Raw genomic sequence first — 25,652 nt, forward strand, 5'->3', positions numbered from 1 at the left:
TTCAGCAGTGGGGTCCTGGTTTCTGATTCCTGAGAACCGGAAAAGCCTTACTCGGTGCCTTGACAAAAACTTTGAAGTAGAACCATAGTTTCAGGCTGGACCCACGTTTCAGGATGAGAGTTGCTGAGTGAGTGTTCAGAAAGATAGGATACAAACTGGCACAAGCATGTAATCTGGAAGCCAAGGACGAGTTTCAGGCAGGCAGGGTAGCACATTTTAAGCATTTTTAAATTTACTGTGAGTGAAATGGGAAACTGTTGGAGGCTCCTGTTATGTTTTCATAGGATCACTCTGACTATGTTGAGGATGGACTGTAGGAAGCAAGGACACAAACAGGGACTGGTGAGGAGGCTATCGCATTTACCAAGACAAGGATGAGTCAAAAAAGTCCCAGGCAGGACAGAACTTCTACTCTCAACCATGATAGGCTAAGACCCTACTGGACCATCCCCAGCAGAAAACAAGTTGAACACAATACAAAAAGCTGAATATACTGGAGGGTGAACAGCAGACTGGTAGGAAGGGCAAGCTTGCTTAAAGATGAGGAACTCCACAAGAACATTCCCGTCTCTCTGGCATTTAACTTGGGGCTAAGTGCAGTCCAGAAGTCAGGCTCAGCAGCCGCAGGTGTGTGTGTATAAAACTTATTGGTTATTCTTATCTGGGGAAGCAGAAAAGTGAAGCCAGAATAGTTTGAATTCTGAAGAAGTTAAGAAATCCCAGGGAAGGATCAGAGAGTGGATCCCCAAACTCTGTCAATCCACATCTCTGAGAGCTCCTGAACTACCCAAAACAGAATCACAGCAGCTCAGTTAAAAACAAAAAATCTGAACTGAGACCAGAATTGTCTCCGAAAGGGAGAGAGTTTGCAGTTAAAATCTAGCCAGAAAAATCACCTACTAACACAAAGGAAATAACACTCATCAGAGAAGAATAATAGAATCCACACTCTCCACTTAACATTCATAAACTCCAGTATACGATCCAAAACTATCTGACATGTGAAATTCAAGAAAATGGATTGCATATGCTAGAGTTTGACCCTGAGATGAATCAGAAGTTGAAACTGACAGATAAGGATTTTAAAGTGACTATTAAAACTATTCTCAATGAAGTAAAAAATGTTTTCAATTAATGAAAATCTCAGGAGACAAACAGAAAATCTCAGCAAAAAAAAAAAAAAAGAAAAAAAGATTTTTAAAACCAAATGGAGATTCTGAAAATTGAAAATTATAATTTTAAAAATAAAAAAATTCACTGGGTGAATTTAACAGCCAGAAAGAAATTACAGAAGAAAAAGTAGGGAACTTGAAATAGAGCAATAGAAATTATTAAAAGTAAACAGCAAAGGGAAAAATTATCTTTAACAAGTGAGTAGATCCACAGAGATTTGATTCAACATGCATGTAAATAACAGAAGTGGGAAAAAAAAGAGACAGAAAAAAATTGTTGAAGAAAGAGTGGCCAAAATTTCCCCAAAATTTAATGAAAGACATTTGCCAGTACAAAATGTTAAATATGCAACAGCTAAAATAAACACAAAGAATTCTACATTGTAATCAAACTCTTGAAAGTCAAAAATATAAAGATAAAAGCTTGAATGCATCAAAAGAAACAACATATCACACATAGGGAAAAGAAGGGCATCTATTATAATGAATGAGATGTAAAGCCACACATGAAGATTCATATATTGCCCTCAAATATATTACATTTGAATGAACCTTTGCCTCCACAAAGCAGCTACTAAACCCGAAACAAGAGACTGGCACTGAAATTAATAGGGCCATTGAAGCATGAAACACTGACACTAATTCAAGTGATTGGAAGTGAATAAATCTCTCTGACTCCTAAAGATCTAAATTAGTTCATATGATGGCATTTTTAGAAGCATTAAGAGTATTTTGTTGCTAATCTGAGTAGGGGAAAAATTTTATAAATCATTAAGGATTTCCAGTGGGATTAGGGACTATGCGAACCAGCCTCAAACATCTTCAGGGGAAGAGTTTCAGCTTATGTTCAAGAAAAAAAAAAAAAAAAATTGGAGATAGGAAAATTTAGAAGGATGAAGAAAGAACCATAAATCAAAAACGCAACAGATAAATGCCATCCTTTGGCAAATAGATTAAATACTGTTGCTTAGAAAAAGCATGATACATTCAAGCATAAATATTACATACTTCTGACTTTTAATATCCTTGTCTATTTAAAAGAGATGAAGAATGAAAAGGGAGTGTCTCTTAGCTTCCCTGTTAAGCAATGGAAACTTAAGTCTTTGTGATTGGGAATTGCTAAGAGTGAACACAAAGGATTTGGGAACACTTAGACAACCTAGTATTTACAGTGCAGAATCAAATGGCTATTGCAGCACTCTAGAGTGAAATCCCCTAGAGAACAGAGGAGAGTTTCAGTTCTGGTAGCCTGGAGGATTTCTCCTTTTGTAAATCCTTCAATAGTTCACTCTATTAGAGAACCAAAGTAGTGAGAAAAAAGGCTAGATAAGAAACAACGAATAAAATCCCCCCTGAGTATATTGGATTTAATAAAATTCATTGTAATCTGGCACTTGCTGACCTCATTTCCCAATGATATCTTGAGCCAGACCATTTTATTCCTACAAAAATCTGTAATGTCTAGCCAGAGACATATTAATTCAGTAAGAGTCTCAAGAGGAAATGCGAACATTAAATTGTGATGTGAATCTCTATTGTGGAAAAAAAAAAAAAAGAAGAAGAAAAAGCTTTTTCACAGTGTTATATGAAACAGTGATCCCACGCTGAAAAATGTTGTCTAGTGTTCTGGATCAGCTTTTCATTCATTGGCTGTAAGGATGTTCATATATATCTTGTTCCTTTTTTTTTGTACACGACACACACAATTTCCCATTCTTTGTGTTTCAAGAACAGAGAAAGATTCAAGAAAGAGAGTAATTCAATATTGTAAAGATGGCAGTTTCTTCCAAAGTTATTTACAGATTCTAGCAATTCCAATTAAAATCCCAAGAAGGATTTTCTTAATACCTGATAAGCTGATTCTGAAATGTGGGCATAAAGGGCCAAAAATAACCTAGACCCTTTTTATGAACGAAAGGAAGGAAACTCTTATGAAGTTAAAATTCTGAAATGTAAAATATCTTATAAAGGTAAGGTTTTAAACAAAATTTAAATTCTTGTAAATATATCTCATTACAAGGATGTGACATTGGCACATGGATAGGTAAAACCAATGAAACAAAGTAGGGAGCCAGAAAGCAGACCCATACAGACGTGGGCAGAAGTAACACTGCAGGTGCAAGAAGGGAAGGAGAGAAAGTGTGATTTGCTTCATGGCATGGAGGCAAACACTTTTAAATCTCTAGGAGAGAATATAAAAGAATATTTTATGACCCCAAGATAGTGATTTCTTAAACAAGACACAAAAAGCACAGACCATATGGGAAAAATTTGGCAATTTAACTGTATTTCAGTTAAGAATTTCTGAAACAAAGAGAGTGGGGCGAGGGGAAGACATCTGGAACACATAATTGAAAGAAAAGATACCCGAAATCTATAAAGAACTCCTAAAAATCAATTAGGAATCAAAACAAAACACTCCTTAGGTTAAAAAAAAATGAGAATAAACAGAAAAACAGATTAAAAGGCCAGCAAATGTGACTTGATATCCAGCCACATTGATTAAGAAAATGCAAGTTGAAGTAAGAAGATACCTTAATACACCTGTCAGATTAGCAACAAAAGCCAAGAGTTGGCATAAAAATAGACCAAAGGAAAGATGCACAAATCCTATGACCTAAAAATTATAATCCCAGTTATATATTCTAGAGCAATATTTATGCAAAACATACATAAAGTGTCAATCAACAACTTGAATGAATCTCATAAAAATCTAATATATAGTCAAAATGTTATAGAAGAGTATATAAGACATTTGATTTATATAAAATTCAAATACAGCAGTTTTATTCATAATAACCCAGAAGTAGAAACAACCCAAATGTCTGTCCCTCAGCTGTTGAATATATAAAATGGTATGTCCATACAGTGGAATATTATTTAGCATTAAAAAGGAATAAAGAACCCATGCCACAACATCAATAAACCTTGAAAACATAGTAAATGAAAGAAGCCAATCACAAGGGATCACATGTTGTAGAATTCCATTTATGTGTAATGTCTAAAGTAGGTAAATCTATAGAGACAAAGTAAATTAGTGAGAGAGTAGGGTGAGCTGGGAGATATGAGGATTGATCACTAATGAGTATAGGTTTCTTTTTGTGGTGATAAAAATGTACTAAAATTGATTGTGATCATGTTGTATAACTATTAAAAACCTTTGCATCGTATACTTTAAATAGGTGAATTGTGTGGTACTTCAAATGCAGGCAAAACTAACACACATTTAGGAGATGTGCTAGAGTTTTCCAGAGAACAGAACCAGAGAGAGAGAGAGAGAGAGAGAGAGGGAGAAAGAAAGAGAGGGAAAGAGAGAGAGAGAGAGAGAGAGGACTTTAAGGAATTGGCTCATGTGATTGTGGGGGCTTGAAAGCCTGAAATACATGCAGGGCAGGCTGGCAGGCTGGAGACCCAGGAAAGAGCTTATGTTGCAGTCTTGAGTCAAAATGCAATCTGTAGTCAGAATTCCTTTCTTCGTGGAGAATCCCATTCTTTTCTCTTATGGCCTTCAACAGATTGGATGGCAACCCACATTATAAAGAGTAATCTGCTTTACTTAAAGTCTACTGATTTAAATGTTAATCACATTTGAAAAATATCTCACAGCGATATCTAGACTGATTTGACCAAGCAACTTGGCATCCCAGCCTAGAGAAGTTGACCCATAAAATTAAGCTCACAGGAGGTAAATGTTCTAAACAAAAGGAAGAGACTGATTAACGCAAAATTCAGTCTAGTACTTATCTCTGGAAAATAGAGATTGTGACAAGAAGGGACCCATGCAGGGCTTCAAAGTTAATGTTTCTCAAGGTGGGTCCTGGGTATATGGATATTCATTTCATTAGTAGTATTTAAATTAATACATTAGTTTATGGATTATATCTGTTAGTTTATAATGTATTTCATGTTTCATTAAGTATTTTATTAAAATTTTTCTAATATCTAGAGTACAAAGGGATAGTAAATTAGTCAATTTCTATAAATAGTTGCATATATGCAACCTTAAATAATGCCTAGCTTTGTAAATATGAAAAGACATCAAAAGCAATCCATGGTCCAAAAAATATCCCATTTCTATCTCTAGATATTTAGTCAACATCTGCTATCAACATGGGTATTGAGTCTCACCGAAGAGGACTGAGTACAAACCCACGTTGAAAATGTGCAAATTAAAAATGCCATATTAAAATTACCCCAAAATGTTAATCATGGCTGTGGTGGGATAGTGGATTGTGAGAGTTTTTGCTCCTTTTTTTCCCCTCATTTTCAACATTTTTTAAAGTCTATAGTAAAATAGACTTTAATAAATCATTGAATTTTAGAGCCTTTGGCCTAGAAGGACTAATCCAGCACTCCACATTCATGTTAAAATATCTCTTAATGGCATATGTACTTTGCTTTAAATGTCCCTCCCTGCTTTCTTCCATTCCTCTCTCCTTCTCCCTCTCTCTGTCCTTTCTTCCTTCTTTCTCTTCCTTTCCTTTCCTTCCTTCCTTCCTCTTCTCCTCCCCAACTAAAACATTCCGTACAACATTAAACAGATGTAATGAGATCTGACATTCTTGTCTTTTTCCTAATCACAGGAAGAACAGTCAGTCTTTCACCATTAAGGATGATGTTAGCTGTAGGGTTTTGTAGATGCCATTTATTACATTGAGGAAGTTCCCTTCTATTCCTATATACTGAGATTTTTATGAGGAATGCGTGTTGGATTTGTAAAATGCTTTCTCTGCATTTCCTGAGATGATCATGTGCTTTTTCAAATTTGTTAACAAATTGCATGGATTGATTTTTTTCTCATTTTCTTACTGTGGTAAAATACATAAACATAAAATTTACTATTTTAAATAGTATTAAATACATTCATAATGTTGTGGAACTGTTACCCATATCTATCTCCATTACTCTTTTATCTTTTTTTTTTTTTTTTTTTTGAAACGCAATCTCTCTCTACTCTCTATCACCCATGCTGGAGTTCAGTGGCACAATCTCAGCTCACTGCAACCTCCACCTCCCTGGTTCAAGCAATTCCCCTGCCTTAACCTCCCGAGTAGCGGAATTACAGGCACAAGCCACCACACCCAGCTAATTTTTTTGTATTTTTAATAGTGATGGGGTTGCACCGTGTTGGCTAGCTTGGTCTTGAACTCTGGACCTCAGGCAATCTACCCGCTTTAGCCTCCCAAAGTGCTGTGATTATAGGCATGAGCCATCGCACCCACCGACTCTTTTATCTTTAAAACTGAAACCTATACCCATTAAACAATAACTCCCCATTTCTCCTATCTGCATCCCCTTGGCAACCACCATTCTATTTTATCTCTGTAATTTTGACTAACTGCTTTATATAAGTTGAATCATACAATATTTTTCTTTAATGATTGGCTTATTTCACTTAGCATAATGCCCTCAAAGTTAACATGTTGTAGCATAAGTCAGAATTTCCTCTCTCCTTGACGCTGAATACTATTCCTCTATATGTATATATCACATTTTGCTTTTCTATTCACTAGTCCGTAGGCTTCTGGTTGGCTTCCATAGTTTAGCTATTGTGAATAACACCGTGGTGAACATGAACACATGAATATCTCTTTGAGAACTTGCTTTCAATTTTTTTGGGTATATAGCCAGAAGTGGAAGTGTTAGATTATATGGTATTTCTATTTTTAATTTCTTGAAGAGCTGTCATACTGTTTTCCACAGTAGCTATACCATTTTGCACTCCCACCAACAGTGCACAATGTTCCAATTTCTCTACACCTTTGCCAACATTTTTTATTTTCTGTTTTTCTAGTAGCCATCCTAATGAGTGTGAAGTGACAAATCTTATAGTTTTTAATTGTATTTCCTAATGATTAGTGATGTTGAGAAGCTTTTCATGTGCTTATGGTTATTTGTAGATCTTCTTTGGAGAAATGTTTATTCAAAGTCCTTTGCCCATTTTAAAGAAATGATTATATACAAAATTATATAAAATCATATAATTTTCTAGCTTTCTCTGTTTCTACTTCCCATCCTATCTCTCAGCCATGCTCTGTTCATTGTATCTCTCAAGTATGTCATGCTGTTTCATTCCTTGCTCCTGCAGTTCCACCTACCTGGAATTCCCATCTGTTTCCCCTTCTGTCTTTCTTTTCTTAGTCTTTGCTACTCATTTTTCTTTTCTTATATTTTGAATTAAATTATTTTTTTTCAACTTTAAGTTCAGTAGTACATGTGCAGGTTTGTTACATAGGTAAACTTGTTTCGTGGGGGTTTTTGATACAAATTATTTCATCACCCAGGTATTTAACCTAGTACCCTTTACTTACGTTTCCTGGACCTCTCTCTCCTCCCACCTTCCACCCTCCAGTAGGCCCCAGTGTGTGTTGTTCCCCTCTATGTGTCCATGTGTTCTCATCATTTAGCTCCCACTTGTAAGTGAGAACATGTGGTATTTGGTTTTCTGTTCCTGCATTAGTTTGCTAAGGATAATGGCCTTCAGCTCCATCCATGTCCCTGTAAAAGACATGATCTCATTCTTTTTTAATGGCTGCATAGTAATCCTGTGATATATATGCACCACATTTGCTTTATCCAGTCTATCATTGATGGGCATTTAGGTTGATTCCATGTCTTTGTTATTGTGAATAGTGCTTCAATGAACATACACATGCATGTGTCTTTATGATAGACTGATTTATATTCCTTTGGGTATATAACTAGTAATGGGATTGCTGGATTGAATGGTATTTCTGTCTTTAGAACTTTGAGGAATTGCCACACCGTCTTCCACAATCGTTCAGCTAATTTACACTCCCACCGACAGTTTATATGTGTTTTTTTCCTCTACAACCTTGCTAACATGTAATTTTTGCCTTCAGTAGCCATTCTGACTGGTGTAAGATGGTATCTCATTGTGATTATCCTATAATGCTCAGCCTATTACAGCTGCCCCAGAGGCATTTATTTCCTCCTCTACTTGCCTGTGGTTTTTACTTGAGCTTCTCTAATAATCAATGACGTTGAGCTTTCCTTTGTATGATTCTTGTCCATATCTATACCTTCTTTTGAAAAGTGTCTGTTCATGTCCTCTTCTCACTTTTTAATGGAGTTGTTTGTTTTTGTTTTTTCTTCCTGTAAATTTGCTTAAGTTCCTTTTAGATGCTGGATATTAGACCCTTGTCAGATGCATAGTTTGCAAAAATTTTCTCCCATTCTGTAAGTTGTCTGTTTAATCTATTGATAGTTTCTTTTGCTATGCAGAAGTTCAGTTAATTAGATTACATTTGTTAATTTTTGCTTTTGTTGCAATTGTTTTTCACATCCTCTTCATGAAATCTTTGCTAGTGTCCATGACCTGAATGGTGTTGCCTAGGTTGTCTTCTAGGGTTTTTATAGTTGTGAGTTTTACATTTACGTTTATAAACCATCTTAAGTTAATCTTTGTATATGGTATAAAGAAGGGGTCCAGTTCCAAGCTTCTATATATGGCTAGCTGGTTATACCAGCACCATTTATTGAATAGAGATTCCTTTCTCCATTGCTTGTTATCGTCAGATTATCAAAGATCAGATAGTTATAAGTGTGCAGTCTTATTTCTGGGTTCCCTGTTCTGTTCCATTGGTCTGTGTGTCTTTTTTGTACTAGTACATGCTGTTTGGGTTACTGTTGCCCTGTAGTATAGTTTGAAATTGGTTAGCATGATGCCTCCAGCTTTGTTCTTTTTGCTTAGGATTGCCTTGGCTATTTAGGCTCTTTTTGGTTCCATATGAATTTTAAAGTAGTTTTTTTTTTCTAGTTCTATGAGGAATCTCAATGGCATTTTAGGAATAACATTGAATCTATAAATTGCTTTGGTTAGTATGGCCATTTTAAAAATAGTAATTCTTCCTATCCATGCATGCTACTTATTTTTCAATACTTGATTCAAAGATATCTCTTTAATGAAACATTTCCTAGCTATCTCCACTTCTCCACTTCCTTATTTATGCTCCTTTTTCTATCATAACACATAAAATGACTTATAGTATTTGTGCATTTATATGACACATCTTAACTATTCATGCATTTCCAGCACCTATATCTTGTCACAGAGTAGGCATTGAGTGTTTGAAGGAATGAGATAATATAATTTAAGGGATGCATCTATTCTTAAATGAAATATAGAAGTGTATTTTAAATTTGTATAAGCTTGTTTTGAATTGGAAAACATTCTTCTGTAGTAACTGTTATATGGCTCTTGGATGCAGCCAGAGCACAGGTACAACTTTGGCACTGAGATAGTTTAATCTTAGCCTTTCCCACCTCAGTCACTGCTCTTTTCCTCCCTTAATATTCATTCCCTTCCTAGGACCCAGAGTCCTCACGCTTACGTATCAGAAATCCATAAAACTTGCTTTGTCACCAAAGAGTCCCATGCTTCAAATTAGGATCCCATTCAGTTCCCTTTATCAAAGCTTCTTACAGTCCATTTCAGTTTAGGTGCTGAGATTTAAAAGTCTGATTGAATTAAAAGGATATCACCTAATGTTCCTCTCTCAAGGATTTTCATGTGTTGAAATTAGCAGGACTGTCAATTCAAGTAACTTTTATGTTTTGGATTTTAAGCTGGATAAGACAAGTGAGTAAAACAGTCCAGGTAGCGAAAGAAAGATATTTCAGTACAGAAGAAAGAAGCCTGGATAATTATTCAGCCAAGAGACTCTCTCTGCCAACTATGGCCTAGCAGGAGTTGTTGGGGGCTGGCCACCTTCTCCCTCTTTTTCCAGGGCAAAGCATTCAAATATTAAACACTCAAATGATTGGTATTTAGCAATTTCATAAATATTTGTTGAATGAAAAAATGAGGCAAGCATTTAAAACTTTTTTACACAAGAAATTGATGTTTAAAGAGGTCAAGTTTCCAAGTTCACAAAGAGAATAAGTGACACAAGTGAGATGAAAATTCAGCTCCAAGTGTCAGTTACTCTTTTAAGCCTATCACAGCTGTCCCAGAGGCACTTATTTCCTCCTCTTCTTGGCTGCAGGAGCCACAGACACAGGAAAGCTTGAGAAGCTTTCCTGCAAGAAGTCCTCTGCCCACCTGATAGGCCCTGCCCCCACCACATTACACTAATTGTGACAGTCCAAGAGGTTTTGTTGTCCCAGAAGGAAGCCCCCTGTGCTGGAACAGTATGGGGAGGGGATATGAGAGAAAGTGCTTGCTTCTAACTTAATGCAGAATCCATTGGAACAGGCTACTGGCAGTGGAGACAAAGAGATGTGTGTGTACAACCCTGACTCCATTCAGCTGATTTTTCCATGGAAAAAGCATTTTAAGCAATGAATATTTTAAAATATAATTGGCTTTTATTTTTAAATTAGTTTTTTTCAAATTAACTGTCTTATAACATCAATCTTATGAGGGAGGAAAACATCCAAATTCACATTACTGATTTCTGAAGAACTTATAGAACACATCTGTTAGTAAGATGGGGACTTAACTTTTCCCAGGCTTCCCCTCCACCACCCCGCAACCATATTTACAATGATCTTCTACTGTTGCATTCCCTGTCGTGACCTTAATATTCTCAGTGACTAAAAGAGCACTCTAAATTAAAAGTTTTAAATAGGTGTTTTGTAAGTTATATGGCCGGGAAACCCTTGATTTTGTCCACAGAGCAGTCTGTAATTATTTTAAGAGAACTCCATGGAGCCAATTTCATTATAATGTCATTAGAAACCATACAGTTTTAGATGCTTCATCGTTCTTTGAAAAAATAGACTCAGATAAGCTGTTGACTTTAGGTAATTGTATGAGTCTGTTCTCACACTGTGAATAAAGACATACCTGAGTTTGGCTAATTTATAAAGAAAAAGAGGTTTAGTGGACTCACAGTTCCGCATGGCTGGGGAGGCCTCACAATCATGGCAGAAGGCAAAGGAGGAGCAAAGGCACACTTACATGGCAGCAGGCAAGGGAGCATGTGCAAAGGAACTGCCCTTTGTAAAACTATCAGATCTTGTGAGACTTATTCACTATCATGAGATCACCATGGGAAAAACCTGCCCCCATGATTCAATGACCTCTCACGACACATGGGGATTATGGGAGCTACAATTCAAGATGAGATTTGGGTGGGACACAGCCAGACCATATCAGTAACAGAAGACAGAAATGTGGTTGCCTAGCTTTAAACTCATCTGTTTGCAATGAAGTGAACACATGATAACTATCAAACCAAGTTTGGCTAAGGGGTGAGGATTTTAGTATTGAAAGATGAGTGGAAAATAGTTCAAGAAAGGGAAACAAGGAAGACAGAATGACATGGAGATTGTCTCCGTGAAACCTTTCTAACAGTCCTACCATCACTACCTCCCCTGTGGATATGACCACACCTTCCTCTATCCCTCCTCTGTAGCTGGTACATCTGTTATGGTACTTCTAACAGATGCTTAACTCTCAGTCTCCTCTATAAGACTGTGAGCCCCTTGAGAGTGGGGACAATTCCTGAAAATGAATGGAGAGGAAGAAAATGTCCATAGGCCATTAGATATAAAAATATGAAGATTAGAGAAGAGATTAGAGTAGGAGACATAGATATTGAGGATATCACCCCAGGAGACCATATGGAGTGGGAAGACTAGCACACTATGGGGAGGCAAACAGTGAAGGGGCTTGGCTCAGAGACAAGTGGTATCAGAGGAGATCTAGCATGGGAGATTATGTAACTGAGGTCCAGGAAGGTGAGAATGGAAGAGTTTACTGAATCTGCCAATGCTGAGGCCACCTGTTGGTTTTGCAGAACAGTATCAGTGGGGAGGGCTGATGCCTTATTGCACTGTGGTAGGAAACATGGGAGAATTGGAGAATACAAGTCTAGATCTCTCTTTCAAGGAGCTTGGCCAAGGGAAATTGCTAGAGGAAAGCATTTTTTTAAGTCTGTGTGTGTGTATGTGTGTGTTTTAAGGATAAGATAAGACTGACAAAGTATTTAGCTTGAGAGAAAGGAGTTGATTAGAGATCAGTTGAAGATTAGTAGAGAGTGAAATGACAGAGAAAAATCACAGTCTACAAAGGGAGAAGATGGGATCAAAGACCCTGTTGTGAGGAGAGACCTGCAAGCAAGAAAGCTCTTGGTAGGGATGCTAGTTGGAGACAGGAGTGTTGAGGGAGCTGGATAAAGGAGACTACTTCAAAAGACAGTGGGGAAAACTTCTATTAGTTGCTGAGAAGTATTGATAACAACTAATAAAAAGACTAAGGGACAGACCTGAGGGTGAGTTGGGGTTGGAGGGCATGAATGTGCACTGGCACCAAAACACCCTGCGTACTCACCATCAAAGGCCACACAATATACCTTCAAGAGCAAATTTCCAGCCAAGCATGGTGGCTGATGCCTATAATCCCAACACTTTGGGAGGCCAAAGTGGGCAGATCACTTGAGCCTAGCAGTTCGAGACTAGCCTGGGCAACATGGTGAAAACCTGTCTCTATAAAAAATACAAAAATTAGCTGGGCCCACGTGGTGATGCACACCTGTGGTCCCAGCTACTTGCGAGGCTGAGGTGAGAGGATTGCTTGACCCCAGGAGGTGGAGGCTGCAGCGAGCTATGATTGCACCACAAAACTCCACCCTGGGCAAAAGAGTGAAGCCCTATCTTAAATTAAAAAAAAAAAAAAAAAAGAAAGAAAAAAGTAAATCTCCTTTAGCAGTATATCTCGGCAGTGTCATTTTATGTGTTAATTGTGTTCTTCCTTCACCCTTTCTTTTCTTCCTTATCTCTCCTCTGCTCTCCAACATGCATGAATTTTCCTTCTTTGTTACTCTGTCAGACTGGGTCGTTTTGGAAAGAGAAAGCCAGCTAAGTGAATCTATTCCTTCACAGCCTTCCTGTGAGGAGGCTTACTGGGTTCGCAGTAGAGTGAGGCTTCAGGACATTGTCTCCCAAGGGCTTTCTTTTAGTTTCGGAGGTCTGATCTGGCTCCAAAATTCTCCAGCTCTTCAAACTTTGTGTTATTGGGTGTCTACTCAGTCAGGAATGAACTTCAGGAGAAGTTGAGTGTATACGAAAATACAGACATGCTGACTTTGTTGGTGGTTAAACGATTGTTTATCATAATCGTGAATAGTTGGGGAGACTTTTCATTTTAGAAGTCTACTTATTAGTCAATAGGTGCATTATGAAAAGCTGGATACATTGCATCACTGTCAAGAACTTCTGACTGCGGTTTGCAAAAGCAGAATAAATTTTCTTGGGGTTGTACCGTTATGTACACACAGACACACACGCACACTCACACTCACACGCCCATTGGCAGACAGGGCCACACCTCACGGCTCTGGGGAAAGCCACAAACCTCAGCTGTACTAGTAGGAGCGGAGCCTGGACTAGAGGAACTTTCCACAGGACTCAGGGCACACAGCCCCACGGCCACGACCGTGTGCGAGCCCGAGGCGCAGGGGAGCGCCGGCGGCTGCAGGTACGCTGCGCACCAGCATCAGGGCCTGGGCGGTGCGGCGGCGGCAGGAGGGTCCCGGGAGCCGCAGCCGCCGGGGCCAGTGTGTGAGACGACGGGACCTGGCAAGTCTCATCCCCTGGCCGCCCCTCGCAGCCTCCTCGCTTCCTGGGAGCCGCCGCCGCCCTCAGGACAGCCCAGCCTGGCGCTCGCGGCAGGACCACCCCACCGCCCGCCTCGGCCCAGAACATGGCTGCGCGCCCCGCCGCCACCCTCGCCTGGTCGCTGCTGCTCGTCTCCTCAGCCCTGCTCCGCGAAGGCTGCCGGGCGCGCTTCTCCGCCGAGCCGGACTCGGAGGACGACGGAGAGGAGCCGGTGATTTTCCCGGAGTCTCCTCTGCAGAGCCCCACGGTGCTCGTGGCTGTCCTCGCCCGCAACGCTGCGCACTCGCTGCCGCACTTCCTCGGCTGCCTGGAGCGGCTAGACTACCCCAAGAGCAGGATGGCCGTCTGGTGAGCGCGCAGGGGCCCCGGGAGGCGGGGGCGGCCTGCCCAGCGCGGACAGCGCCCGAGCAGCAGCTGCAGGGCGAGGGAGCTGCCTGGAGCGGGGGGACACGCGGAAAACCTGGCGCACACACCCCCTCGCTGCCCGTGCCATTGGCGGGCAGATCGGGCGGTCGGGCTGCGGAGGGACGCACGGGGCAGTGAGCGCAGGGGGTGCTGCGCGCAGGGGGTGCTGCTGGGGACAACGGCCCGCCGGAGCTCTGGAGGGTAGCAGGCGGGTTGGGCGGTTTTGTCCCTCAAGGGACATGGGGAATACCTCTCAAGGGAGCTTTCATTTCCCTCCCTTTCAACTCTCGAGGTTTCGTCTTTCCCCACCTCATGCTGCTAGCTCTGAAGTGAGAGGATAAGGGGCCTGTGGCCTTGTTCCCCTGTAGACGCGACAGATGGAACATGACTGCGGTGGGCTGGGGCTCTGCAGTGGCTGGGGCGCCGGAGTGCGCTGCTCTGACTTCCCGGTGTCAGGCCCCTGCTCCAGGCTGGAAATGTGCTCCTGGCTCCCCTAGGGGGACCTGGACCCAGGGGTGGAGATTGGGCGGGGCCCGCGGAGTGCCCCCAACCTCGCCGCCGCCCTGAGCCGGGTCTCCTCCGAGCGCTCCGGGCTGTCTCTGGCAGCGCGTATTCCTGGGTCGCGTTCCCCGCCGCAGATGCAAAGCGCGCGGGCACCCTGGGCTTCCGCGTCCTGGCGAGCGACGAAGACGCCTGGGAAAGATCAACAGCCGAGTTCTGTCCCCGGAGGAAAGAAGCTTGGATCCCGTCTCTGTGTCTGCTGCGGGGAGGGCCGGGGGATCAGTGCGGGGTGCTGCCCGCCCCACCTGTAGAACTCGGTCGTCTCTCGCCTTTTATAAACACGAGGATGGGAGGGCGAGAAGTTAGTTGGTGGCCAGGCGAGTCGCCGAGGGGCTTGTGGAGGACGAGAGGGTGGACATGGGCTGTCAGGTACGAGGACAAGAGGACTCTGGCCCCCTGAGGAAGACAGAGCCCAGGTCACTCTGGAGCGGTTTCTGGCTTATGTTGATAAAGGGAGCTGTTCTCAGGCGAGACACATCCTCAAGGCAGCGGTTGGGCAAAGAGAGGAGGAGGGGGGTAAAAGCAGCAGCTAGAATTGGCAGCCTCAGAGTACCTGGTGGGAGAGGTGCAAAGGTGCGAAAGCAAACATGTGACATAGTACAACACTGTGTTGTACACTGTTTTACTATACACCCTGCCATACGTGACTGCCTCGCCGAGAAGGGCATGTTATGTGGAAAGAGAGCACTGGGACAGCCAGGTTTTAAACCAGAAGGAAGGAAATATTTAACCACTTCAGTGCCAAAAGAAATGAACAAATATCGGTTACCTTGTTTGCTTTTTTCAAGAGATATCTTACAATATGGTTTTCATCATTATGCACGATTTAGTTTTTTAAAGCATTACAGTATTTGCCATAAGAAGTTGGTGACGGGTGAAGCAGGTGTCAGGCACATGTTTGCTACCCGATTTATAGACATTACCTCTTTTTATCATACAGTAAACTTTTAAGAGGATATTATGATCTTTATTTTACAAAGGAAGAGACAGACTTGTATCAGTTCAGTAACTCAAAGTCACAGAATTAATAAGTGGTGACACTGGAGTTTGAATCCAAGCATGTCCCCAAAGGCCACCTTATAAAGGCTGGGAACATGATATAAACAAAATTTGCATAAACCTATAAACTGCAAATTAGGAGACTTGAGTTGTTTATCACTAGTTTGATATGTGATTTGGGACTCCTTGCTTAGGATGCTTAGGCATCAGCTTCTTCATCAATAAAACGAAGGACTTGGAATAAATGATTTCAAAAATTATTTCTGGCTCTTGAATTCCATAGATTTTATAATATAATTAGGATCCACCAGCATCAATGTACATCCTAAGTTCCCTGGAAGTTCCAGATTGTATGGACATTGGTGTTCTATTTAGATGAGAGAGTTCCAATTCTGCATAAACCTTAGCAATGTTTTCCTTTATGTCCAGCATTGGAAGGTTAAGCAAGAAGTGCAAGGCCTCACTTGCATCAGTTATTGAAGCCTCCTCTTTGAAAAATCCTGGTTCTGTCTTTAGAACACAAAGGAGCTGAAAAGAACCTTTGGAAATAACTTTCGTGCACTCTTACCTCATTTGATTCTTACTACCAATCTGTGAAGAAATAAAATTATCTCTATTTCCCAGAAGAAGAAATGTGTTTAAAGTAATTGACTTACTCAAAACTACATTTATTTATAAATTCCACACATAATGATAAGAGCTCATGGTTCTTTGAAGAACTTTACATTCATTTTCTGGTTTAAGCTTCAAAATCACCCTGTCAGATATGCAGTGTTACTATATCACTTTACAGGTGAGAGAGCTGAGGTACAGAGAGACTGTACAAGCACATGCTTCTAATGCATTTTTTAAATAAGAACTAGCCAGATCAGAGCTGAAAAAAGTATATTTAGATGTGTGTGTGTGTGTGTGTCTGTGTGTGTGTGTCTGTGTGTGTGTGTGTGTGTGTGTGTGTGTGTGTTTAACAGATAAATATGGCTCCTTTCATTGGGTGGTGTTAAGGTAATCTGAATGGCATTTAAAGGGTTTGGGGAAGAACCAAATGATTTCTAAATCAGATTGGGGCAGGTCTATGAATATGGATATCACTGGCTCAAACTAAGTGACAAGTTGACACTTAGTTTGAACTAAGTTTTGAAGGATGAGTAAAAATCTACTAAAACCTGGGAAAGAAAGATGGCTCTAGAAAAAGGGGATCAGCAAGGCAAAAAACAAACAAAAAAGATAATGAGGCATCAAGCAGAGTTTTCTCTCAGCAAGTTGAAGTGGGTGGCAGGTTGAATGACTGCAAGTCTCCAAACGGATTGTATTTTACCATAGGATCTCTCTGGAAATGCTGACTTCTGGCCTGGACCTAGGGGAATATTTGGCTGGGAAGGTTATGAGATATAACACTGTGATAGGAGGTGGTACCTCAGTTTAGGATGTTACAGCTTTGAGGTGCTTCTGCCGATTACTTGCCTTTAGTTTCTCATTCCCAAGCTCTATGCAATATTCCAAGATGCCAAACTGATTAATATCCATTCTGCAAAGTCAGCACATGCTGCTGTCAAAAATGGCTGTGAGCTATCCAGAACTTCATAAAATAGAACCATATTGAATACAGAGCCACACAGAATTCAGCTTCCTCTAAATCTGTTCTCAGTAACTCACACTGCAAGCTCACTCTTCTCATTCATCCGCCTACGGGCTTGCAGAGCATCTGATTTCTATATTAGTTGGGTCATTGAGAGGCCTGACTCACTGATCGCATTCAGACCCTGTTACGTGATTTTTTTTTTTTTTTTACTTTAAGTTCTGGACCAGATCTGTACTGCATATACAGGTGAAATGAGTATCAACAAGTTGACCTGGAAAATTCTGCTGTTGAAGAATGTCTGCAGTTATCTCAGCATCAAGTTTATTCAGGTTAGGCTGAACAAAGGAAAATTTTTATTTTAGAGATACTTTGTACAAGCAAAAAGGAAAGCTTTTTTACATTTACCTGTCTGATCTTAAAATCCACCAAACTGTTTTCCTTCAAATATCACAATCCTGTGATAAGGAACTAAGGAAGGTATCTATTTCATGTGTCCTAAACCTGCACTAAGTTTTAGGGAATTGGGAATATGTTGAGATGAAGGGAACTGTGAGGCATTGTGACAAGTGGCAGTATACTTCAGTAGATTCTCTTTAATTCAGTGGAGCCATAAGCAAGTGGCCTCAGCAACAGAGGGAAGGCTGACCTCATCCCTCTTAAATCTATGATTAGGGAGAGTGGGGTCAAGTACCATGATAGTGAAAACTAAAGCATGGCACAGGGAAAAACATTTGCCCCAAATGAAACATTAAGTTTGTCTTTTGGAGAGCATGCTGTTGCTTGTGGGAAGACAGTTGGGATTCACAGAGTATGCAGGCACAAGGCAATAACTGCTATGTAATTATAGAAAGATTTGGGCATTTTGTTTGCCTGAGTTTTGAAAAGCAACATATTAAATTGGAAACCACTTTATGTAGATTTTTAAATAAAGAGATGAGCTTCTGTTGACATAAACAATGATGGGCTACTTGTTCTGGGGGAATGATTCTAACATTTTGCATACTACTTTATCTCTGCATTGTTCGGGGATTATCTTGAATGTATCTTCACATTTTAATGTCCAATCAGTAGCATTTTCGTAACTGTTTAACTAAAAATACTAATACACTTTGTGTTTATGAAATGTTCAAAACTAGTATCAGTGACAGTTTTCAGCACCAGTGGTAAGAATGATGCCATATTTTATCATTACATTCTTGATAGTAAATGTTGCATGTTATCTCTATGGATAGAAGTTTTGGTTTATGGTTGAAAAAGCAGATGATGTTTTAGTCCCCTTTTCTCTATTAGTCTGTTTTCCTCACCTTTCTCTTCCTTTCCTTATTTTCCCAAGCTGGTAGTTTGGCATGGAGGAAGAAATATACAAGCTTAAGGTCAGATAGACTAGAGCACAAATCTTCTGTGTGATTGAGGACACATCAGTAAACCCCAGGACATAGCTGCCTTGTCTTCTAATAACTAATAATAACGTCTGCCTCAAAGAGTTATTGTTACAAGTAAATGAGATAAGGTATGTACAGTGTCTTTTACATGAATGCTGTTAAGTCAGTGATAGTTGCCATTTTCTTTCAAACTTTTCCTTTTTGTCCTATCTCCTTTACATTTCCCTTTCAAAATGAAGATTTAAAAAAATGTTCGAATGGAACCTCATTTGGTTTCTTCTTTCCAACAGCACCAAAAAATATTAGCGTAGGAAACTCATTTGTCTGGGTTCAGTGGCTCATGCCTATAATCCCAGCACTTTGGGAGGCCGAGGTGGCCAGATTGCTTAAACCAGATTGCTTAAGCAACGTCATGAAACCCCATCTCTACGAGAAATGCAAAAATTATCCAGGCATGGTGGCATGCACCTATAGTCCTAGTTACTTGGGAGTCTGAGGTGGGAGGATTGCTTGAACCCAGGAGGTGGAGAATGCAGCAAGCTGAGATTGAACCACTGTGCTATATTCTGGGCAACAGAGTGAGAACCTGTCTCAAAAAGAAGAAAAGAAAAGAGAAAGGGAAGAAAGGAAGGGAAGGGAGGGAGGGAAGAAAGGAAAGGAAGGGAAGGGAGAGAGGGAAGAAAGGGATTGAATGAAGGAAGGGAAGTCAGAAAGGAGGGGAGGGAAGGGAGTGAGGGAGAAAGACAAAGAAAGAAAGAAAACTAACATTCATGGAGGTACTGTTCTGAACACTTTGGTATCAAAACTGATTTACTCTAGACAGCAACCCTAGGTGGGAGATGCCATTACATTCCACTTTATCACTTTTTGCAGGAGGAAACTGAGGCACAGAGAACATAAATAACTTGTCTGAGGTCACTAGGCTAATGCATGGTGGAGCCAGGATGTGACCCAGGCAGCTAACGTTGCAGACCAAGTGCAGATGGTCTGCTTAAGATCATGAAAAGACCAATTAGTTCTAGTTTTTGCTTCTGTCAGTTGGCCCAACTTGGGAAGATAAGAACGCTAGTGTTTCTTTCAAATAAGAATTGTCGTTTCCACTTGAATGATGCGAGGGACTCAGTGGTTCTCTTCCGCTGTCTTGATCATTTCATCACTTAGTTCAGGCACTTTTTAGTTAGTGAACTCTACTCTGTTTTGGTATATTTCATAGGGGCAGATTATGACTAAATTGTGGGTTGTATGTGAATATGCAGGTCACTTGCTGTGATCATAGCAACATAACAGTAGAAAGAAATTTCTCAAGTATTATTAGTGTCAGATGATCAAGGCGGCACTAATCATACACATATTGGCTACATTTTGGATTCATGTTGATAAAATAGTCAATTTTTCAGCCTTTTTAATTAGCAGTCTTAGATTTGGCTGTCCCCTAAATTCAGCTTCATTCCAAATGATTGAAGAAATTATCAATCGTCTTGGTAACCTCTAATTTCAAAATGTGATTGGACCTCAGAATATTTCCTTTGTGCAAAAACTGAAGTGACTAATAAATGTCACCAATCCTGTTGTTCCAGCCATGACAACTTGCCTGCAGAATTAGAAAGGATGCCTAAATTGCACTGGTTTTATGTGATTGAGTTCCATGGTGAGGGATCTAAAGCACAGGACAGTTAAGAGATTTCCATGGTGATTTTTGGAATGACATAACTGATTTCTAGATTTTTAGTCCAGTGAGTTGTTTTAATGCTGATTATTTTATAATGAATATCCTTCTTGGTTTAAAGGAGCATGGGGAGTATTCTTAGCAGAGTTTGGTTTTCCCAGATTTGTTTTTAGCTCCTTTATCAAAGTGATTTTACCACGAAGTTTCTTTGTGACTCCAAATACATAAACATGTGCTTCTCAGGTTCCTTTTGCTTGTCTGCCTCTGGTGGTCATAGGAATGAACAATGAAAGCCTTGTAACTGAGAAGGCTGCTGGTTGTCCCTTCGTTCTTTTTCCAACACTTAAACGTGCACATGGGTCATATTGCTGTGTGGCACCGTCTCCAAGTCTATGGCACAGTATAGTAGGACTATTATACGACTTATATAGGACTGTAGTAGGACAATAATGAGGCTTGTTTCTGCACATTTCTTCAGATAGCATAACAACATACAGTAAAGTCTGAAAGAAAATCATTAGCCTATGGTATGGTCACTACACCTATTCTCCAGTTACCATATCACGAAGAACTTTTACTGTATGTGTTTAAATCATAGCTATTATTCATCAGGAATTACAAAACGTATGTATTGTATGTTTTAACATTTTTATTTCCAGAGGGTGACTTGTTCATTTAATTGCATTTAATTGATATGTTGTTAGTATATGAAAAATTGTTAATTTTTAAAAATTTGAATCCCTTAGGGTCTTTGTGGATTTTTAATAGCAATTCAGTTATTTTAAGAATTTGCTCTTCTGACTTTTTTTAAGTGGAAAAGTAATATACTTCCATAATAAATTTTAAAAAATTAACAGTTTGAGTGGGAATATAACAAAAAGTAGATCTCCCATCTACTCTCTACCACCTCCCAGTGACCAAGGTTAACAGTTTCTTGTGTATTTTTCTAGAAACTTTCTATGCATGAACATGTATCCTTTTCATTTTAACCCATATATGAGTGTTTTATATATCCAATTCTGGATAAGTGTGATATTTTATCTGTCTCTCTATTCCACATTCTTCAAACACTGCCAGCCTACCTACAGCCATGCCCTGGGTGGCGCAATAAAAGGCAGCTACGTATAACACCTGTTCCAGGTAGCTACTCTGAAGGCCTCTCTGGTAACACCCAGCCATCCTGCTCTCTTGTCCTTGTCTCTCTGGCCTCTAGAAGATCTGGTCCTAATAAAAAAATCTTCTTGATGAGGTGTAATATTTATCCAGAAGTTCATATATCATAAATGTATAACTTGGTAACTTTTCACACACAAAACATGCCACGTAACCAGCACCTGACCTTACGAGGCCTGAATTCATACACAGCAACTGTTGTTGGAGCTGAGTAGCCACTGTCCCCTGGATTTTGTCCAGGCAGCCCAGTCCCCATCAGGCCCACACTGTGTGCACTGGCAGTTAGTCCCTGCTATCTTTCTTTGACTTGACTCGCCTGACCCCTGTTGGCATTTGGGTGGTGACCTTTGCTCCCACCTCAGGCAGCTGAAGGAACTCCAGGACCCAAGCAGTAACTGCTTTTGGGAACCAGCAGTCTTGGCAAGCCGCCAGCGAGTGACCTGGATAAGGATTGTGTTACTTTTTCCTTAGCTCTCTACTCCTCTGGTAGAAAAACTGTGCGTTAATGTTCGTAAAAATAAAAAAGAATCTCATTACAGGTAATAATTGAAAAGTCAGGCAGAATATAAATAGAGTGGCTGTAATTAATTTGCTGGAACTTTCTGTAGCTTGGATCCATGAAAACACAGCATTTGTGGTTGGTGGCATTAGCCAAGTCTCTTGCATGAATTAAACCTCAGATTTGGCTGCAGGGCGTTTCTTTTCCTCTCTAGGAGCACCATACAGAAATCCTTTCAGAATCAGACGCTGAATGATAGCTTCGTGACATCCTGCCAAGGCTGACTTTGTAATGTGTTTCATTTCATTGAAGCAACAATTATTATTTTAGTGGTTTGTCAAATTCAGCAAGCTATGGCCTGCCCCTGACTTGTTGGTTAAACTGATAAGATTTTGTTCCTCTGTAAATATAATGCAAAATTATCTCCTTCCCTCCAATGTTTTCTGATTAATGTTTGAAGACCTCTTAGAAGATATATCTTTCAGAAACACAAATAATAATATAAATAATGATCTTGGGCTGTATGCCCCCAAGAGTATGGTAGAAGATGAGTCTGGGGCAAGCTGCTGAGCTGAAGCATTTTCATGAGCATCTGCTTTCATTGGCCCATTGGCTTTATTGGAATAGTTTATTACCTTCCAGGTTGAAATCACTTCAAGGGATATGTCAAGGGATCCTTTTTGAGGGATGTATCAGGCTGCAGAGAGAAGGTTCCTTACATAGAGCTTTCCCCATATGGACTGCCAAGTCCAAAGTGCATACAGTTTTGACAAGAGGGAAGTAGGACTCTTTCTTTCCAGCCCCTTTTCTTTCTGAGAGTGATTGTATATGTTTTGCAGATGGGAAGCGCAGTGGTGAAGGCAAGCATCTGATTCTCACGAGAGAGACAGAACCCTAAGACAGGAGGGTCTATGGAGGTACCTTGATTAGTGTTCTCCCTGAAAGCCATATTAAGTGAGAAATTTCTGCTTTTTAGAGTCTTGGCAAAGGCAGTATTTTCTAGAAACTAACAGTGGAACTTAAATTCTTGGGAAAGTTGTGAAAAATGTGGTTGTGGACATTTGGGGCCATGGCATTCCCGACACAGAGTCCCTTGCTGGACTAATAGACTGCTTTTTAGTTTCTTGGTTCCCAGCCAGCCCCATAATCCTGTCTCAGCTCCACACACCACAGTGATTATGGTTTATACCCGCCAAGATAGTAGAAAGTTCCTGCCAAGTGGAATCAGAGTTTTTCATGTCATCACTGCACCATTGAACAGTAAGCTTATATGTAGCTCCCACACCACTGCTTTGCATGTGCTAGAAACAGGTTGGGTGGGAGAGCATTCAGACAGTCAGACCATGTCTTGTGTTGCAAATGGATTTTGTAGAATTGGCATGTAAGGCTTGAAACAGCCAGCATACAAAAACATTTTAGAAAAGTACAAGCTTCTTCTCTCTTTCCTCAATCTTTTTAGATTTTAATAAGATTGACGGGGTACATTGATTTCCATCGTAGGCTTTTTATTCAGCAGGACAAACTATGGATTTCTAAAACAATGGATTTTTAAAATGTTATGTACTTCCTTTTATTTATTCCACTATCAACTGTCTATGTGGCCACAATTAATTTCAACTAATTTCATGTTGAAATTAGTAGTTGAGGTGGCCTAAAAGTGACTTGTCCCCGTTGGTCTAGTTCATTGGCCATGAGTGGACATGGTCCTTACTATTGTTCTGCCAATCCTTTAGTATAAGGCTGCTGGATTCAACTAGTGTTTCCCAAATACAGGTTCAGAGGCCAGCTGCATCACAATACCTGGAGCATTTGTTAGATATGTGCATTTCTGGGGCCCATTTCAGTCACATTCAATCAGATGTTCCACAGGGGGGCTTAGGAATTGGTGTGCTAAGCATGTCCACAAGTGATTTAGATGCACTTCTTGGTTTGGGAACCATAGAAGATGAGCTCCTAGAAGGCTATATATGCACTTAAAGTACAGATCATGGGATTTTCAGAGTTTGGAAAATTGGCATACTCTGGAGTATTCTAAACTCCAGGTTCCAGATGTTTAAACCATTAAAAAGACCAAGGGGTTTTCTTATTAAAAAGAAGTAGTAGCGTACAGGATTACATAGGAGAAACGCAGCCAGGCATGCATCACTTGTGTTTTTTTTTTTTTTTTTATTAATTCAAACACATATGTTCTATCTCCATCCAATAGTGGCTATTTTTTGAAATTTATTTATTATACTTCAAGTTCTGGGGTACATGTGCAGATTGTGCAGGTTTGTTACACAGGTGTACAGGTGCCATGGTGGTGGTTTGCTGCCTCCATCACCCCATCATCTATATTAGGTATTTCTCCAATGCTATCCCTCCCCAATCCCCCAACCCCCTGCTATTTCTCCCCTAGCCCCCCACCCCTAGACCCTGGTGTATGATGTTCCCCTCCCTGTGTCCATCTGTTCTCATTGTTCAGCACCCATTTATGAGTGAGAACATACAGTGTTTGGTTTTCTGTTCTTGTGTTGGTTTGCTGAGAATGATGTTTCCAGTTTCATCCATGTCCCTGTGAAAAACATGAACGCAGCCTTTTTTATGGCTGCATAGTATTCCATAGTATGTATGTGCCACATTTTCTTTATCCAATCTATCATTGATGGGCATTTGGGTTGGTTCCAAGCCTTTGCTATTGTGAACAGTGTAGTGGCTGTTTTTAAAAAATATATATTTTAAAAGAAAGTGCCCCAAATGTTTTCCCCACTATGTGAAGCTCCTTGCACTCAGACTCAGTATAAAATTGCACTCCTTCAAACTCTTTCCTTGGTATGTCTTATATAATGAGTTCATTAAGCCTTAAGTATTGCAGAAGAAAAAATATCTATTGATGAACATCTTTTAATAGAGCACAGGAAAATCAAACCAGTGAATTTCCTTAAACAGAGTTCATTTGAGCCATTCCCCATAGTCCCTAATCTTAGTTTCTTTATTTCTCGTATTTAATTTTCTTTAATTTTTCCCTTTGGCATGCCATTAAAAACTCTCCCCCTCATTTGTGATAAATGTAAACAGTCTACTAAATTAGCCTGTTTTTAGTAGCTGGCAGTTCAGCCTTACTTACATGGGATTACAAAGTCCCTAAGCCTGGTGTCTTTACTAGTTATGAACTCAAAATATGACTTTTCAGAAATTTACACAGTTCTATTCTGCTATACAGAGGATTGTTCTGAGTTTGTTGCTGCTGCACAAAAAATATTTTTAAGAAGTCGATATAGTAGCATTATTATAACTGCATGTACAGCAGACAGTAAGACTCTTAAGTTTATGCATCCACTTTATTTTTGTGTCTTTTTTTCTTCTCAAAAATGTGAACTGCATACAACAGCTTAGCACATCCCACCAAGAAAGCAACAATCACGTGGGGATGAAGTGAGGCTGGAAGCAGTGGGGTCCCCAGGACAGTTGCCTCTAACCAAAGCAGCCTCTTTCATATTTCATAGTGTGCGAATATGCTATTGTGTTGTCCTGTGAAGGGACTTGGAAGCATCGCTAATGCCGGGCTGCTTTGAACAAGTCACTTATTATCTCCAGGCCTCAGTTTCCTTTCCTGTAACATAAGAGATATGTGCTAAAATTGTGCAGCCAC

General features: G+C 40.1%; 1 protein-coding gene across 4 annotated transcripts in view; it reads left to right on the forward strand.

The window, feature by feature from the left end:
- The window catches only part of COLGALT2 (collagen beta(1-O)galactosyltransferase 2), a 114,510-nt gene that overhangs the window by 275 nt on the left and 88,583 nt on the right, over positions 1 to 25,652 (forward strand). Inside the window, exon 1 of one of the 4 annotated variants that reach the window (XM_032291181.1) lies at positions 12,808 to 14,105. The exons of 1 other annotated variant lie outside the window; for it this stretch is intronic. In XM_032291181.1, the coding sequence (XP_032147072.1) occupies positions 13,843 to 14,105 (263 nt within the window). In that variant the 5' untranslated portion in view covers positions 12,808 to 13,842. Of the gene's footprint in view, positions 1 to 12,807; positions 14,106 to 25,652 lie in introns of those variants that run through there. 2 more of the 4 variants (XM_032291179.1, XM_032291180.1) reach the window with 2 other exon arrangements.

The sequence above is a fragment of the Sapajus apella genome, unplaced genomic scaffold (genome assembly GCF_009761245.1).
Source record: "Sapajus apella isolate SASKATOON/1434 unplaced genomic scaffold, GSC_monkey_1.0 scaffold25, whole genome shotgun sequence".
Lineage (NCBI taxonomy): Eukaryota > Metazoa > Chordata > Mammalia > Primates > Cebidae > Sapajus > Sapajus apella.